The 16,981-nt window shown below is 42.4% G+C and overlaps 1 protein-coding gene across 1 annotated transcript in view; it reads right to left on the reverse strand.

The window, feature by feature from the left end:
* fat4 (FAT atypical cadherin 4) overlaps window positions 1–16,981 on the reverse strand; it is a 106,634-nt gene that overhangs the window by 11,526 nt on the left and 78,127 nt on the right. The window contains exons 7-12 of the mRNA XM_071457393.1: window positions 14,222–14,402; window positions 11,440–11,690; window positions 6,735–11,084; window positions 5,005–5,109; window positions 4,321–4,628; window positions 731–816 (exon numbers count right to left, since the gene is read on the reverse strand). Of these exons, the coding sequence (XP_071313494.1) occupies window positions 731–816; window positions 4,321–4,628; window positions 5,005–5,109; window positions 6,735–11,084; window positions 11,440–11,690; window positions 14,222–14,402 (5,281 nt within the window). The remainder of the gene's footprint in view (window positions 1–730; window positions 817–4,320; window positions 4,629–5,004; window positions 5,110–6,734; window positions 11,085–11,439; window positions 11,691–14,221; window positions 14,403–16,981) is intronic.

Below are 16,981 nucleotides of genomic sequence, written 5' to 3' on the forward strand. Positions count from 1 at the left end.
TTTTAAAGAACACTGTGGCGAAAAACTGAGGGCAAACTTTGAATGAAATGAGCAGAGTTTTAGTTTTTACAAACATTTGTTGGGATCAGAGTAAATTTCTGTCTCACTGGATGAGATGGAAAAAGTGGGAAGTCCCTTTTTACACTGACTTCCAACACACAATGGATCATAGGATGGATCTGAGGGGTTTCCCTGATTAATAGGCCAGGAAAGGAGAAAAAAAAAAAGAAGCTTTTTTCTTCTGAATTGCTGGCCTGTTTTACCTCTTAACGCCTTCAGAAAAAATCTAAATTTAACAAGAATAAAAAAACACTTTAAGCTGTCATACCTGGTAGATGTGCAACCAGTGATGAAAAGTCAAAAAGTCAACACTGCTTTGTTTTAAGCGATCACAAGCCAAAAGGGTTGAAAGTCTAAATCCACTAATGAGAAATACTGTATTCTGTGTTAAGTTAAATCTCCACACTGCTGACAGTATGGTGCTGATTCACTGCACAAAGGGATTCTTGTCAGTTCAGAGTGCAGTGCAACAGCTGTAAAAAATTATACAAATATGTTCAGACCAGGTACATAAAAACTGTTCTGTATTATTTTCCATTATTTTGCAAGACATGGAAAATTTCATTATTCATTTCGTTTTCCAGACCTTGGAAGTGAAACTATCAACAGTATTTTAACGTGTACTCTTGGAGGATAGAGGCAGGACAGTGTGTGTGTGTGATTGTCTCACCAGTCAGTGTGCACTGCCACGTTGCTCACAGCACAGTAGCCTGGTTCTTGGTCATCACCACACAGATCCACGGTCAGGGATGCAGCCTGCATGATGACAGAAACACACACACACACACGTGCATGTCACATGTGATTTTCTTTAAGATTAACAGCTGTAAAATCACCAAATGACACTTTGTTGGACAACATTTCTGGTAGACTGCGGTTGACATGGCTGCTTGCAGAGCATGAACACCAACAATCCATGTCGGTCACTTTTGTGTTGTGGCAGATGGTGACCCATCAAACACTCAATCAATATCAGTCACTCTGTTTCTCCCTCTTTATAATCAGTGTCATGTGGGAGTGTGTTTCTCACTTGTAATGGCCCAGTACAAACACGCTGTTGCTCAGTTAACTTGACTGGGAGTTAAGAAATATTTGTTGGAGGCATGAATGACGATCATGATTTCGTTGGATTGTTTCAGCGTCAGTGGGTGGAGCCAAAGATAGTTAGTTTAATGGGCGATGTATCCTTATGGTGCACCATTTCCACTAACTTGGTTATGCAAAAACCAAAGTGAAAAATAAATAAATTAATGAATTGCCACCTTACAAGGGTTATGTGCTGGCAAAAATGTCGAACTATTCTTTTAAAGCCTGTTAAAAATCAAATAAAGATGACAATGTCTGTGGGAAACCCTGTTCTGTCACTTTCTCAATGAATGATAGTGTCAAAGCAGGCCAATGTAGGTTATATCATTTGACTAGATTTAAAAATGCTCAAAAGCCTCTTGTTTGCAACTTGATGCTGTGTCCAAACACTAAAACTTGATTGTGTGCACATCTTTAGCACTTAAACCCATGAGAGTGTGTCAGACTAAATATCTTCTCAGGGATTGTGGTCGTAACTTTCACTCCAGGCTTCTGGTTCAACCTATTCTTTTCTAACTGAGTATTTGTGTAACTAAGTCATGTTCAATGGTTAGTGTGAGCTTTGTCCACCGCAAGGCATGCAGGCCAATTATTTTTCATTATTCCATTACAGTGGCTGATGGGAGAGTGGCACAAAAATGCCATACATTACAGCAAGCATTTCCTATTTCCCGTTAATGGCACTAAATCTTTTGCCCAGATGTGGGTTATTCTCTTCTCTCTCTTTCTCTCTCTCTCTTTCTCTCTCCCTCTCTCTCTCTCTCTGTGAGCCCTGAGAGGGAACGACCTTATGAGGAAGAAAAGAAATGGGCTGGTGAGGAAACTGTCCGGAAAAGTGTGTGAAAGTGTTGAAAAACCGGGGCAATCACGCTCCACCTCTCCTGGATCTTAAGTAAACACAGACCACACCGGCCCGGATCTCTGTTCACAAATCATCCGGGAGAGCACAACCTCAACAAGCGCACACACACACACACACGCACACACACACACACACACACACTCTTTCTCTTTAGTACACTGCAGTCACACTTGAGTCAGACACGGATACATATGCAGAACCAAATAAACCAGAACACAGATGCACAAACACACCAACATGGTGACAACAGTGAGGAACAATAGGACTCATTCGTGACTCCCTGTGATGCGCCATAAAGAACGTCAGAAACACATGAACATTTTATTAATGTCTTTTGCTGTGATCAAAGGCAGCACAGCCATGCCTTACATACACTGTACTTACTGTCAAGTGTGGTGAAGAAAACATTTAAAAATATTTTTCTCAAGAAGCCCCCCTTGGAAATTAATGCCGAATGGAACACGAAACAGCGGTGTTTTTTGTGTTTGGTTAGGCCTAACACTGAAGGAAGTGAAGAAAACATTGTTTTAACTGTGACTAATATAATGGAGGGACCATAGCATTGCTCTCTGTTGTGGTGCAGGCGCTGAGTAACCACTGTTACGCATTTCTTTTGTGCTTGTTTCTAGGGACAAATAATTCCAGCTAATCAAAAGCACCTGATGAGCTGGTGCTCATCAGGTGCAGCCAATCCTAGTCTGTCAAACTGCATTTGCAAACCTCGTTCACAGAAGATTCTGTTGTTTGATCTGACTTAAAACTCTGATTTATAAAAAAAACCTAGCCTTTTCTTGGATGTTCCCAGCTGTGATCTTTTACACGGTCAGTTACATGGTCACACTAATTCTTATTAATGTGTCATTTCACCGAAATAGCAGTTGTTATTCCTCTACTCACCCCTAGAGGTATCAGGCCATGCAGGTAGTCTTATTTTTATTCGTCCAAGTTTAAAGACATCTGCTTTTTCAGACTTGTTTCTGAAAAGTTGATCTTTTATAGTCTTTATAGTTTTTATAGTATTACATAGCTCAATTATCTGAATTTCCAGTGGTTTGGATATTTATGTATATTTATGATGTGGTTTGTATGTTTGTTTGTTTGTAGTTTGTATGTGTATGATGTAGTTTTTGCCACATCAAATGGACACATTTTGGGACATGGTCCTTTTTGTAGGTGGTGAAGGTGAACTTCTCCAGACTAAGAATGGTGGCACCTAAACATGGTGGCACCCATGTCCTCTATTGAGCATTCCCACCATTTTTTTTCTGTCTCATACTTATTCTATTTAAATGTTACTTGTGATGTGTTCTGTGATGACCCTGATGAAGGCCACAAGCCAAAACGCGTCAACACTTTAAGCGATTCAGACTGTGATTGTTACAGTGTCTGAGAACTCTCTGTTCCCTCCGTTTACTTGGATCTCTCACGACAGAGCAGTGCATGACTGTGTCTGTGGTTTCTCTCTGCTTTTGACATTGGCTCAGGATTCAGGCGCAGGAACTGAGAGCAGAACTCAACTCTGACCACCGAAATGACCCACAGCACCTTTCGCAAACATAGTGAACGGGTTCACTTTTACGCCGCCTGAGGGAGTCGACACTTCAGGCACGATTCTTCAAAAGCCCGAACACGACCACCTCCTCACAACATTCACGGGGCACTATGTACGCAGACAGAATCATGGCTCTCAACGTGTGCTGTATTCCTTTCCATCCCGTCACTCTGCACCATCTCAAAACTGACAATTTAACGATTTTACCAGCTTCCTATGAAACTCCCAGCACACGGTGAGAAATGACAGATTTTAAGTCCAGCAGGAGAGCTACATTATAGAAGGTTTGACAGGGCCTGGTTGGGTTTTTTTCCCCTCTTTCCTTGCCACTGCATTGCTGGCATGGAGACGCCTCTCATTCAGAGCATAGGAGACAGAAATCCAACTTTCTGGGCCATTTTGGATCCACGAATTGTAAATCACAACGGGCAATAAAATATAATTACAAACCATGAAAACCATCAAGCTGAGCTACCCATGGTTTTGGGGGAGTTTAATTATCATCTGATGGTGCAAAAAAGAATATACAGCCAAATTTGGATGCAGTTTTTTGGTGTAAAAGCCCGAGACATAAATGCTGTTGAATGTGCAGTGCACTGTTAACTCCATACCATGTGGCATTTCTCAGATTTTCCTCAGTTTTTTTGCTACTAGACCCATAAGAATTACAAAGTCATTCAATTAAAAGTTTTATGAGAATGCATGATGAAAAACATTTAGCATGTGAGCTAATTTGTACCATATAAATTGGCCTCCTTACCATCCCAGCTCTCCGGGCGATGACTGTGTGGAACTGCCCATCTGCAACTTTTATCATGGTCATGAGTTTATAAGTTCCACTTCCCAGGTTGAAGGAGAAGCGCATCCGTCCCTCGAAGATCTCCAGGGCCAGGAACTCCGCCTTGTCTCCGGTCTGGTTATCGTGGTTGTACATGAGTAGTGCATTGTTCTTAAGGGTAGCAAACTTAATGTATATGTAGTTATTGTTGGGATCAAGAGACGGAAACTCCATGTAGGACAGCTCCTCAAAGCCATAGCTGTTCAGTTCACAGTGTTTGCCGAAAACCCCTGAGGACAAAAACAGACCGAGGGAAGAATCAGAGAGGAAGCCAATGAATGATTCACGGTGATAAAAATATCTGAAGATAAAATGGAATCTTTACTGAGCAATATTATATATTCTGTATTGCAGATATCGCTGCTTTGTTAATGCTGCCAGATAATAATCTTGCATCAAAAGTTTTAGCAGGCTAATTAAAGACAGCAGCAACACGAAGCACAAAGAATGGAGACACAAAATGAAATGACAGTGTCAACGTTTGCTTAAGAAATCATGGAATAACTTTTTTTTCCTTAGGGAGGTTTCACATCTGAAATTGCTCATCTTGCTTTTCAATTTACCAGAGCTCACTAATACCCTGAAAAGTTTCCTACTATTACTTACCAAAAGGACAATGACAGTAATATCCATCCACCCGATTCTGACAGGACCCGCCATTAAAACATGGGTTACATTCACAGTGATTGATGATGGAATCACACGTTTTGCCTGGGTTCACAGAACAACACAAATTAAAATGGATGGGGTGGCAGACAACACAGGAAAACCCTGAGGGGAACACAGTTCACTTTCCCCACAGGCCAAGTCATGCAGGCCTTTCATCACCTCACAGCTGAGAAACACACTGCAAAAAAAAAAAAAAAATCTGGGCTAGAACAAATCCTTTAACCTTGTAGTCAGTAGTCAGTTTTATTTTATTTTATCAAACAACCATTAAACATAATATATATATATATATATATATATATATATATATATATATATATTATAACAATATAATTTTAAGGTGCAATTTCACCTGTTTTAGTGCAGTTTTTCTTATTTTTTTAAATTCCTTGAAATAAGTGATGATATTTTGGATCACTTGTCAAAATATGACATCATTTGAGCCAAAACAGCATCTTGAAACTTTCATAGGAAAAAAAAATGACCTCACTCAATTGGCAGATTCTTCCCACTAAGAATAATCAGATTTACAAACCCATTGCAAAATCTAATTATGTTTGGATAAGGCTGTTTATTTATTTATTTTTTTTTTTGCAGTGTAAATAGACAAACAGGTGCAATGTAAATGAATTGTCATTACATATGTAAGGTGAACATCTGAGTCATGATACAGCATGATAAGGAATGTGATCATGATAAAATAATAGACTGGGGAAAGACAATAAATGATTGGTGCAATGCAAAAAGCCTGACAATGAACAAATATATTTCAGGCTGTAAATCCTGAGACAAGTTGCTTAATGGAGATAGATTCCACCGCCAAAAACCAGGCGGGGAAAACAGGAAGTTGAGAGTTCACCCTGAGGGCATGCAAACTACTGTAAGTCAATAGGTGCATTTCTTCAGCAGGGTCATTCATCTTGATGAAACCTAAAGATTTGTGGTCATTTTTTATCGTCATAATAAAAAGGGACAGTAATGACTTGACTTGAGGCAAATCGCCTGCTACGGCCCGCTTTGAAAATGTCTTTCAGATGCTGCAGTCGGCAGCTGGACAACATGCAGGGTTTAAATGACTGTTCTAAGTAATTCCACTTAAAATCCACTCCCCTTTTATCAAGGGTAATAATGCAGTGTATTAATTACATTTCCAAACTAAAAGGCCTGACTGGAGCTTTTATAAAGCTGCTCATTTGTCATACAACTCAAAACAGAGCCAAATGAGAAATCCTTGATTAAGAAATCCTTCTGTATACAGTTGGATTAGAAATGTATCTGTGTGTGGTCATAACTGCATGCACATGAAGGCACACAAAGAAATGCGATACTGGTGAACTGTGTATGGAGTCTACACTCAAGTCCTGAGTGGGGTCAGCTTCACATCATCCTTTTTATTAAAGCAAACATGGCAGGCTGATAATGCATCACAGCTGATACCCCCCAACTAGTAATCCGAAAACTGTTTCTGGCATCCATGCTTGTATGCTATGGCTACACCACCTCCTGGAAACATTCAGAAGCAAATATTTTCCTTGGACCTAAAGCTGTGTCTGTGAGTACATTATTATGTCAGTATGTGTGTGTGTGTCCCCATGCATTTTTTTTCTAGGCCTAACATAAGTGACTGTGCAGTCAGACATAAAATGTGACTCCTGCGTGTGTAGTACCTGCAAAACCAGATTTGCATAGGCAGTTGAAGCCACCAGGGAAGTTCTGGCACAGCGCTCCGTTCTTGCAGGGATTGGAAAGGCATTCGTTGATATCTCTCTCACAGGCCATCCCGGTGAAACCTTCAGGGCAGGTGCAAGAGAAACCTCCCACCAAATTGTGGCAGGTGCCGCCATTGTGGCAGGGCGATGGCTGGCACTCGTCGATGTCTGTCTCACACAGAGCCCCTGTGTATCCTGGCCTACAGCTGCAGGCGTAGGGCTGCAGGGGGTGGTTGGAAACAAGGATCACTGGGACACTTTCTTCTGTCTTCATATCAGGCCCGACACTGAGACGCCTCTTGCAGCTGCCCCCATTCTGGCACGGGTTATGTGTGCATGGATCATGGTCCACTGCATCTATTTGCACCCCGCTCTGTCTATATAAAATGTCTTTGATACTCTGGAAGAATGTGGCCACGCCACTGGGGTTAACATATTGTCCATGGCCCCGTTTCACAGCTGCCATCAGAAAGGTCTGATTGTTGAGCTCAAATGCCCCATAAAGCAGCACCCCTGTGCCCAGTCCTGCGAGCTGAGAGTTGGCAATGCGTAAGAAGCTGAGGTAGTGGTTTGTAAGGAAGTTTCTGACTCCTTGAGAGTTGAGTCGGATGAGTATGCTGTTGTCCACTGTGGCATTAGTGAAGCCCATGAAGAGGACTCTGGCTGTATTGCTGACTGAACCATGGACGCCATCACTGCTACGAATGGTTAGTTCAAACGTTCCATCTGTTGAGCGGGCTTTAGAGTTGAGGTTGCACGTTCCAGTTGGGATACTAAACAGATTGGATGATGGAGGAATAAGGGAGCAGTGGAACCTATCCTGAATGTCAGGGTCTTGAGGTTTGACATCACCCAGAGAACCTCCGGGAAACATGTTCCCAAAGTAGTGGACATAGATTTCCATGGACCTTGGCTCTGAAGGGTTGTCATTCTGATCATTTATTTTTACGTGGATTGTTCCTGTGGAAGACATTTGAGGCACACCAGAGTCCTTGATCACAACAGAAAGGTAAAAGTCGCTGATCTGTTCTCTGTCGATCTCTCGACTTGTAGTTAACACTCCGGCTGGACTAAGGCTGAAGTAGCTGTTGGCAGATCCAGAACTGAGCAGGCTGTATAAGAAAGGGCCTTGGTTGGGTGGTAAGTCTGGGTCAGATGCTGTTAGTGTTGTAACTGCAGTGCCAGCTCTCTGGTTCTCCATTACCTCAGCATAAGCGGTTGTCAAACTTGGGCCGTTATCATTGATATCTTCCAGATTCACAATCACGGTGGCACTTCCGGTTGCAGGAGGTGTGCCAGTATCCACAGCTAGAACAGTTAGATTATACACAGGAGTTGTTTCTCTGTCCAGCTTTGCAGCCACAGACACTTGGCCAGTTTTCGGGTTGATAGTAAAAACATTCTTATCAAACTCAGGAGCAATGGAGTAAGAAAATCTGCTCCAGCTTGGAACAGAGTCGGAGTCCTCAGCACTAACAAAGGTTACCAGACCACCTGGTGAGAGACCTTCACTAACCTGCACATCATACAGTTCTTGAGTAAAAACAGGGGGGTCATTGGCATCCAGAATTGTGATATTCACAAACACTTCGTCAATGTCTGCTCCACGGATGCTTCCTGCGTTCTTGGCCAGCACCTTCAGTGAAATCTTTTCCTCTTTCTCACGGTCTAGAGTACCTGTGACATAAATCTGGCCCGTTTTCTTGTTGATGCCAAAGCCTTTCTTTCTGCTCTTCCCGAAAATTAGGTAGTAAACCACTCCGTCGTCTCCTTGGTCTCGATCACTGGCGAACACTTCCCCGACCACTGTGCCTTTTGGAGCAGCTTCAGAGATTTCAAAGTAGTACTGTTTGGAGACAAAGCGGGGTACGTATTCATTGGCTCCCTTAAGCTGAATGTTGACATTGGCGAAGCTGCAGCGCTCCTCGTCTGGGACATTGAAGGCCTTTACTGTTAAATGGTAGACCTGCTTAGCCTCGTAATCCAAGAAGCCCTGGGTGGTGATGGTGCCCGTGTTTGGGTCAATAACAAAGAGGTCGCTGTCTGATGACTGTATCACATAAGCCATGACTGCGTTAGCTCCCGAATCGCGGTCTGTAGCATTCATTTTGACCACAGTGGTGCCACTGGGAACGTTCTCCTGCACAATGGGGAAGTACTCATCAGGATCAAACACAGGAGGGTTGTCGTTCACATCAGTTACATGTACTATGACGGACACATAGCTTGTTTTTGCAATCCAACCTCCATCAGTGGCTGACACTCGAAGCTCATGTTGTTGCTTCTCTTCAAAGTCCAGAGGGTGAGCTAGGGATAACACTCCAGTTTTACTATTAAGTACAAACAGACCCTTGTCGTTGCCTGATGTAATGTTGTAAGTAATAAGGCCATTCATTTCTTTATCTTTATCTCTGGCAGACAGAGTCCTTATTGCTGTTCCCACAGCAAGGCTTTCAGGTACAGTGGCTGAGATTTGGCTTTGTGAGAACTCAGGTGTGTGATGGTTTTCCTCCGTGACTGCGATTCGCACTGACGTTCGTGCCGACAATGGAGGATTTCCTCTGTCACTTGCTGTGATGTCAATGAGGAATATTTTTTTCATATCAGATGTAAGAGAGGAGGCAACAGTAATCCATCCACTTGTTTTATCTAGCTTGAATTTACTAGAGCTGTTTCCACCTGTTATTAAGTACTCAACCTCAGAATTAAGGCCAAAGTCTTTTTTGTCTTGCGCTATGACCCTAATCAGTCTGGTGCCAACCTTGACACTTTTGGTGACAGGTGTAAAATAATCAGGCGAATCAAACTCAGGAGGATTGTCATTACTGTCTACAATGTTTACAATTACTGTTGTCTCACTCATCAAAGGCTTGACTGCACGATCTGAGGCTGTCACAATGAAGCTGTGGCGGTTTATATTTATACTACTAGCACCTGTCGAATTCTGATATTTTAACTGCTGCTTCACAAATATCTCTCCAGAGCTGGCATTAATTCTGAAATACTCTGACTGGGACCGAATGAAATAGAAAATTTTGCCATTGAAACCCTCGTCGGGATCCGTAGCAGACACCTGTGTCACCAGGGAGCCCACCTCTGTGAGCTCAGGGTAGTCCAGATAGTAAGAGGGACGACTGAATCTGGGGGCATTATCGTTAATATCCGTTATGAATATGGTGACATCTGTGCTTACTGTCCAACCAGAGTCATGGGCGGACACCTTGACAATGTAATGATCAGTGTCTTCTCTGTTGAGTGGCCTACTTATTGTTATGTCTCCTGTGTTTGGATTAATATTGAATGGAAGGCTTGTATCTGTAATTGAATATCGGCTAATGGCATTTGAACCAGCGTCCTCATCTGTGGTTGTGACTCTGGTGACAGTGTAACCCACTGGGGCATTTTCAGCCACTGTAGCACTAAAGATTTTGGAAAACCTGGGGGCATTGTCATTTACATCCAGTACATTTATTAGCACTTTGACTACTGTGTTCTTGGGTGGCAACCCCCGGTCAGTGGCTTTGACTTTCAAGGTGTATTGAGCCACCTTCTCTCGGTCCAGTGGTCTGGTGGTTCGTATTTCACCAGTTGCCCGATTGATGCTGAAACTGTTCTCCTTGTTGCCGTCGATGATAGCGTATTCCAGCTGTCCATTAGGCCCACTGTCCAGATCAACTGCAGAGACCATCAGTACCCGCTGAGGTGAAAGGTTCTCCAGTATTTCAGCATGGAAAGGATCCTTATCAAACACTGGGTGATTATCATTCACGTCCAGCACAGTTATTTCCACTTTGTCATAAGAGGAATAAGGTGGGAAGCCCTGATCTCTGGCCTCAATCCAAAGAACATACTTCTGAATGTGTTCATAATCCAGTGAGTGTCTAATTGACAGCTCACCTGACAGCTGGTCAATATGAAAAGCATTGTCCAGGTTGCCGCTGGCGATGTAATATGACAGTGGTCCACCCCTCATAGAAGACCCGGTAACCGTGGTAACAACGTGGTTTGTTGGCTGGCTCTCAGGGAATGTGAATACGTGCTCCTTCACCTTGATGACAGGGAAGTTTCCCCCAGTAACAAAACGAACAGTCACAGTGGTCGTATCCGTTTTTGGATTAGTGCCGCCGTCTTTTACCCGGACTGTAAGGGTAACTTCTGAGCTTCCAGTCAGCCTCTCGTTGGCAGTAATGGCACCTCTGACAGGGTCAATCTTGAATTTCTCAGAGTTGCGCCCCATCAGGGAGTAGTGCAGCTGGGCGTTGGAACCCGAGTCCTCGTCAGTGACAGTGACAGCAAAGACCAAGGACCCTGAGGGCACGAATGAGGATAAATTTGTTTTTACTGCAGTTAATAAAAGCCACTATCACGATTTAATCTTACACATAAACATACTTATGCAGACAAGTGCTAGGCCCCAGTTATTAATCACATTTTGTGTAGCCATGCTTTATTTTGTCAGAAAAGAAAAACTTCCATGTGTTGAAAACTAAAGTAAAACTAATGTCTCCTACTTAATCAAAGAAGGGCACCTACATGGTCAAATTAAGCAGAGGCTTAGCCCAACACTGACATTTTAATTAGTGTATAGGAGCACAGTGAAGTAACACTGAGAACAGGTGCAAACCATGACATTTTGCAGCGCCTTTTTAAAGCATGTACTAACCTGCTGCAGTAGAGGCTGGGATGTGGGTTACGTAGGGGTGGTGGTGGAAGCGTGGAGGGTTATCATTGATGTCTGCCACCGTCACAGACACAGTGGCAGAGCTGGACAAGCCCTCGGGCTGCCCTCCATCGGTTGCCACAACCAGCAGCTGGTAATTAGCCCTGTCTTCACGGTCCAGCAGGGAGCTGGTAATAATCTGTCCTGTAGCAGGGTTGATAGAGAACTGGCCGTGCCCTCCAGTCAGGCTGTAGCTGCAGGAGAGAAAAGAAAAGGGCAAGCTACAGTGAGAACTTCGATACTTTGTGAAATGTAATGAATAAGGTGAAGTTTCATGAATAAGGTAATGAGTTTACTCAGATGACAATTTTTGTTGGGTTATCTATGGTGCTAGTAACTCTGTCTTGTGAAGTTATTTCTAATGAATATTCCAAACCATGAGCTGACATTCAGGAACACTAAATTCCAAAACTGCAAATCAGTATGTTTTCCGATGTGAATTGCAGTTTGTGTGAGTGAAACCAACTCTAAGCAGAAGTGCATTAGAAGTGCTTATAGAAAAAGAAACACTAAAAAACATAATTTATAGGCCTTTTAAATGGATTTTTACTGCACTCGCATATATTTATGTGTTTCTTGTTTTTCAAGTAGTTTTAAATTGTGAAAAGACACTAAAACATGTGTTTTACTCCATCAAATTCTCCTTGTTACCTATACTCAGTGGCTATTTAAGTTACTTCAGTTCCTGCATTCCTGCTATTTCTAATGTAAATACTGGCTGTCATGTGATGCATGAGTCATTCCTGTGCAACAGTTTCTACATATTGTTTGCTGTCCTGTCACTGACTGAAGGCTCTTGTTCAGTACTGTCACAGTGTGGTCTATAGAGGGCACTGTTTCAAGCTCCATAGAAACAGATCTAATACACAAACCTGCAGAAATATGCTCAATAATGGTCACCATATTGTACTGGCATGACATCAAATCAGTCAGTTAACTGATTGAGGCATCCAGCTTCATATTGTATTAAATGCAGCCACTGTTTTCCAGTTCACTGCTCACAGGGAGCCCCTGTGGTTCAGACTGCTTTCACTGCTGAAGCTGGAGAACTCCACTGTCCTTTTTTTTGATTTATCATACTCAGTTTGGTTCACATTATTATGAAAGTACTGCTACTTGTAAGAGAAAAAAAAGAAAAACTTATAAAACTATATATCACATACAATACAAATAAACTAAACATAAAACACATACATACATAACATCACACAACATAAAACTCATCAGGACTGAGGGGCCACAGTCTTTGGCTTTCAAACAAATATCATGTTTCACCCTGTATCTCACAAGTCTCCAGCAGGACCAGACATAAATGTAAACTGACACATAAATGTACACACCAGTGCATATTTTGAAAAGGCTTCTTGAAAAAGCATCCCGCTCCAGAGATGGGACGAACAAATTACAGAACAACGTGTGAATGCAGTTTGGATGCAGAGCTTTTGGAAGAGTGTTTGGACCTCATCATAAACATAAACTATCCGCAGATGCATGAGGGCTGAACACAGTCCAGAGACAAGTCTCAGATTAGGACGTACATTTAATGGGCTGTGAGAATCAAAACTAACAACTGAAGGTAACCTGGTTCTGGTCTCCATTAAAGGCCTCAAACTGATGGGAACCCTGATGGGCACAACTCGTACTGTCATAGACAATTAACATCCTCATTATTGTGTTTTGGGAAATTGGAGCGCGCTGCTGTACCCCCCAACGTGTACCCGGTGGGGTTACTGAGGAAAGAGGAGGGGTTGCACTTGAGTCAGCGTCCGGCTTGAGAGAGACCGGCCAGAAGCTCTTACAAGCTCCCCCATGGAGGGGAGGGGGCTGCGAGTGTGAAAAAGCTTTGTCATCCAGCTTGAGAATAGCAACCCAAACAATGACTTCGGGTGTTGACTACAGCTCTACACTCTCCACCTAAACTCCTGTCATCGGCCTGGAATTTCACAAAGCTGGTGATGAGGTTTCACTGAAGCCGCAAGGCAAGCCAAAACCCGGTCCTGTGCATTCCTGAAAGGGTATTTTCACTGCGGGTAATCAAAGCAAACTAAAACATTGAGAATGAGATGGTTTTTGGTACTTAAAACCATAATTATATCTTCTTATGGATATCAACACTTGAAATAAAACACTATACAAGTGTAAAATATGTGACCTTTATATTAACTTCTGTTTCCTACAGGAGTCCCTGGAAAAAATGAATCAATCTATGAGGTAATTTCTGTAATTTGTTATTGGTTGTTACTGCTGTCTTCCTACTGTCATTGGACACAATAATAACCCCCCCCCCTCCCAACCCCAATAAAACTAGTCCCTTGCAAACACTTTTCCTGCCACATTTGCAACTTGAAAAGTCAGAGATCATAGTCAAACCTATGTTTGATAGCTGATATATAAGTTGGGTTGAAAGTGCAGCAAAGTTCTTCAAACATGCAAACAAGGACATTTGTTGTGTGTCGCCACATCTCTGTCTCAACTCTGTAATTAAAGCACAAAAAAGCCCCTCCACAAGAAAATATATGTATATACAAAAAACCCCACACAACTAGGTCAAAAGAAAGATACAATAAACAGAAATTTTAAGAAATGAATCACGTCTTTTATGAGGATCAAATGTTTTAAAAAGAAAAACCCTCTGAAGCCATTGGTTCTCACAAGTGGGATACAAAAAGGCTTTCCCTAGAAATAAAATAAATGAATCACAGCAGTACAAAGGCCTCGTCTCTACCTTATGACTCCATTGATGCCCACATCTGCATCCGAGCTGTTGACTAGCAGCACGTCTGTCCCCGTCGGGGCGTCCTCCATGATGGTAGTGTGGAAGGTGGAGGAGGTGAAAATGGGGACGTTATCGTTCACGTCATCCACCAGAACCGTCACCGTTCCTGTTCCGCTCAGAGACGGAGAGCCTGAGAGATGGAGGGAGGAAAAGGAAAAGAAAAAAGTAACTACTTGTGACAATGGCAGTTTACTTTTTCCTACAGGGATCACGCTAAAAAGAAGTGAAGGAGAAATTTCCTCAGTCGCCAGGACAGAAGTGATTCATTACACTTTCCATTCACATGACAGACCTGAACATGGAAAATTTAGAGATTCCTTTCTGTGCCACTAAAAGCTGGTAAAGGGGGGACAGTGACACGTGAGCACTATTGAGACACATGGCGACTTATTGTACATGACGTGTCATTTGCAGCGAGGTCCACACTGAACCAATTCATACTGCTGCAAAGGTTCAGTCACAATATCCCTGCTGCATTTAACTGTAGCAAATGTCTCTGGCCACCGGTTTGGGTTTCCATCGGCCGTGCTGCCACATCAACACGCATCAGCGCAGAACACATCAAAAGAGCTCAATGTCTCTGAAACCAAATCTTTCAGGCGTCCTTCCTGGGGTCTTGGACACACACAGATTTAATCTCCACAGAAGAGGTATCTATTTTAAGGTGCAGCTAGTCTGTGGAATCTGAGTGAGAGAGGAGTTCTATTTTCAGCAAAAATCTAACCATTTCATTTTTTTCTTCCAGGGTGGGTGACGAAACGGGACTCACTGAGGCCCCCCCGGGGGGATGGATTTAAATCAATAGCAGATGAAAACATGCCGCAATGCAGAAAAACCTGAAGAGAAAGAAGAATATCAGACATCTGCCTTGCTTGAGCTGCCCTTTATAATCCTTCCTTAAATGGCACACTGAACTGGCGGATCTATATTCCAAACATAAACACGCCTCATTCAGCCTCATTACTTAAAGTCACAATAGGGATCTAGGGACATCTTTTAAAGGCCTGAAGGTATTTTGAGCTCTTATTGATTTGCATTTGTTTATAAGGACAGAGAGCACCTGAGGATTGAGACTCTTCCCCACCTCTAACATGCAGTCGTTCCCTCCTGCAGCTCTCCTCAGGAATCTATGTGAACATGTCAGCTATAATACACCAAAACAAAAACATACACAATCCTGAGCTTGTGTCTCCTGCGCCTGTGTACTCAGCTGTTCAAAACATTAGATGCTTGAACTCTTGTACCACGGGGGGCCTGGATTAATAAAAGATAATAAAAAACATTTGGATGGTGGCCACCAGAATTCTCTCTTAATGCGGAGCTGCTCTAAATCAAAACATAAAGAATCTAAGAGAAGAGGGTGTTGAGGGGTGGAGGGGTCAGAAAGAGAAAGCTTCAGGGACGTTGCAGCTCTGTTGCTCAGCCAGCAAGGATTATCTTATAAATGGGAGAAAATCAGAACAATATGCTCATTATATTTGGTGCCAATTATTCTCATTTGAAAGTCAGATGAATGATCTTTCCCCCAGTGTAGTCTCCTGAGATGATACATGAGCAGCTCTGATAAAATGACTCCTCTTTATCATACTATATATCACTACAAGACTGTAAAGGACGAAAAGGATCAAGGACATATGAGACTTACAGTTACTGTGCCGGGACCAGTACAGCTTTTTTGGTACATTATTTTCCTACAAAACCATTTAAATGTTCCATATTGTATAGAGTGAGAGGTCCATGTTTTTTATTTCTCAGTCCACAGAGAAATGCACACAACCTGTATTCAGAAACTGTGACTTAAAACGAGCCGTTAGGACTTCCTTAACTTTGTGATGTCACAACAGAGCATCTTCAAATGAAACACTGTAAAAGTGTAAAAAATGGGGCCGTTAACAAAAGCAAACTTCTCAAATGTAAACTATTGTCTGAACAGCTGTACTCTGAATAAGAATTACTAAAATGTGCAGAATTAGAATTTAAATCAGGAAATATCCAATCAAAGGGTAGTGCAGTTTATATGTATTATTTGTAAGGGACAAAGACAGGAAGCTAATGACAGTTGTAGAAGCAGTGTCTCATTTACTGTACATGTGTATGTAGACAAACAATAACCCTTGATGGACACTGATGGGCCAAGAAATCATTAAAATTATATGTTGCAGTGTAAATAATTATAGAAACCTTGGTGCTAAAAAGTACTCAGGTATACAGGTATATAGATTAATACTTTTCACACATGTGCCAGCATGGTGAGAAACAGGATTTAACCCCCCCTCAAACAGCATCCCACCTACTGAAGTGCCCTCGAGCAAGACATGAAATCCCCTACAAGCTCCGCAGCTGCTGTTAAAACCGCTGATGCTAAACTGTGACCTCCCCATGGGCAGTGAGGAGAGAGAGACTTTCCTTACGAAGATCAACAAATTTGAACATTATTGTGGGGTTTGGAGACCACCGCAGCCTCTTTTAGGAGGGCAGGGGATTCCTCACAAAATGAGTTTTGAGGGTGTTTACTGTAACATCACTTCACTGCCCAGCTTTATGATAATAAACAGACGTCCAACCTTAAGCTTGTCATATGTCCAAGTTTTCTGGTCAGAACAGAAGTGGCTAACATGCGCGTTCAGGATAAACACAGCTGAATTCCAGAAGCAAAATAAATGATACAAACAGAGGTAACAGTAAACAATTTTTTATCCCTGAAAGAGG

Source organism: Trachinotus anak, unplaced genomic scaffold (genome assembly GCF_046630095.1).
Source record: "Trachinotus anak isolate AG129_WGS33_773 ecotype Australia unplaced genomic scaffold, CSIRO_AGI_Tana_v1 ptg000021l, whole genome shotgun sequence".
In the NCBI taxonomy this organism is placed as follows: domain Eukaryota; kingdom Metazoa; phylum Chordata; class Actinopteri; order Carangiformes; family Carangidae; genus Trachinotus; species Trachinotus anak.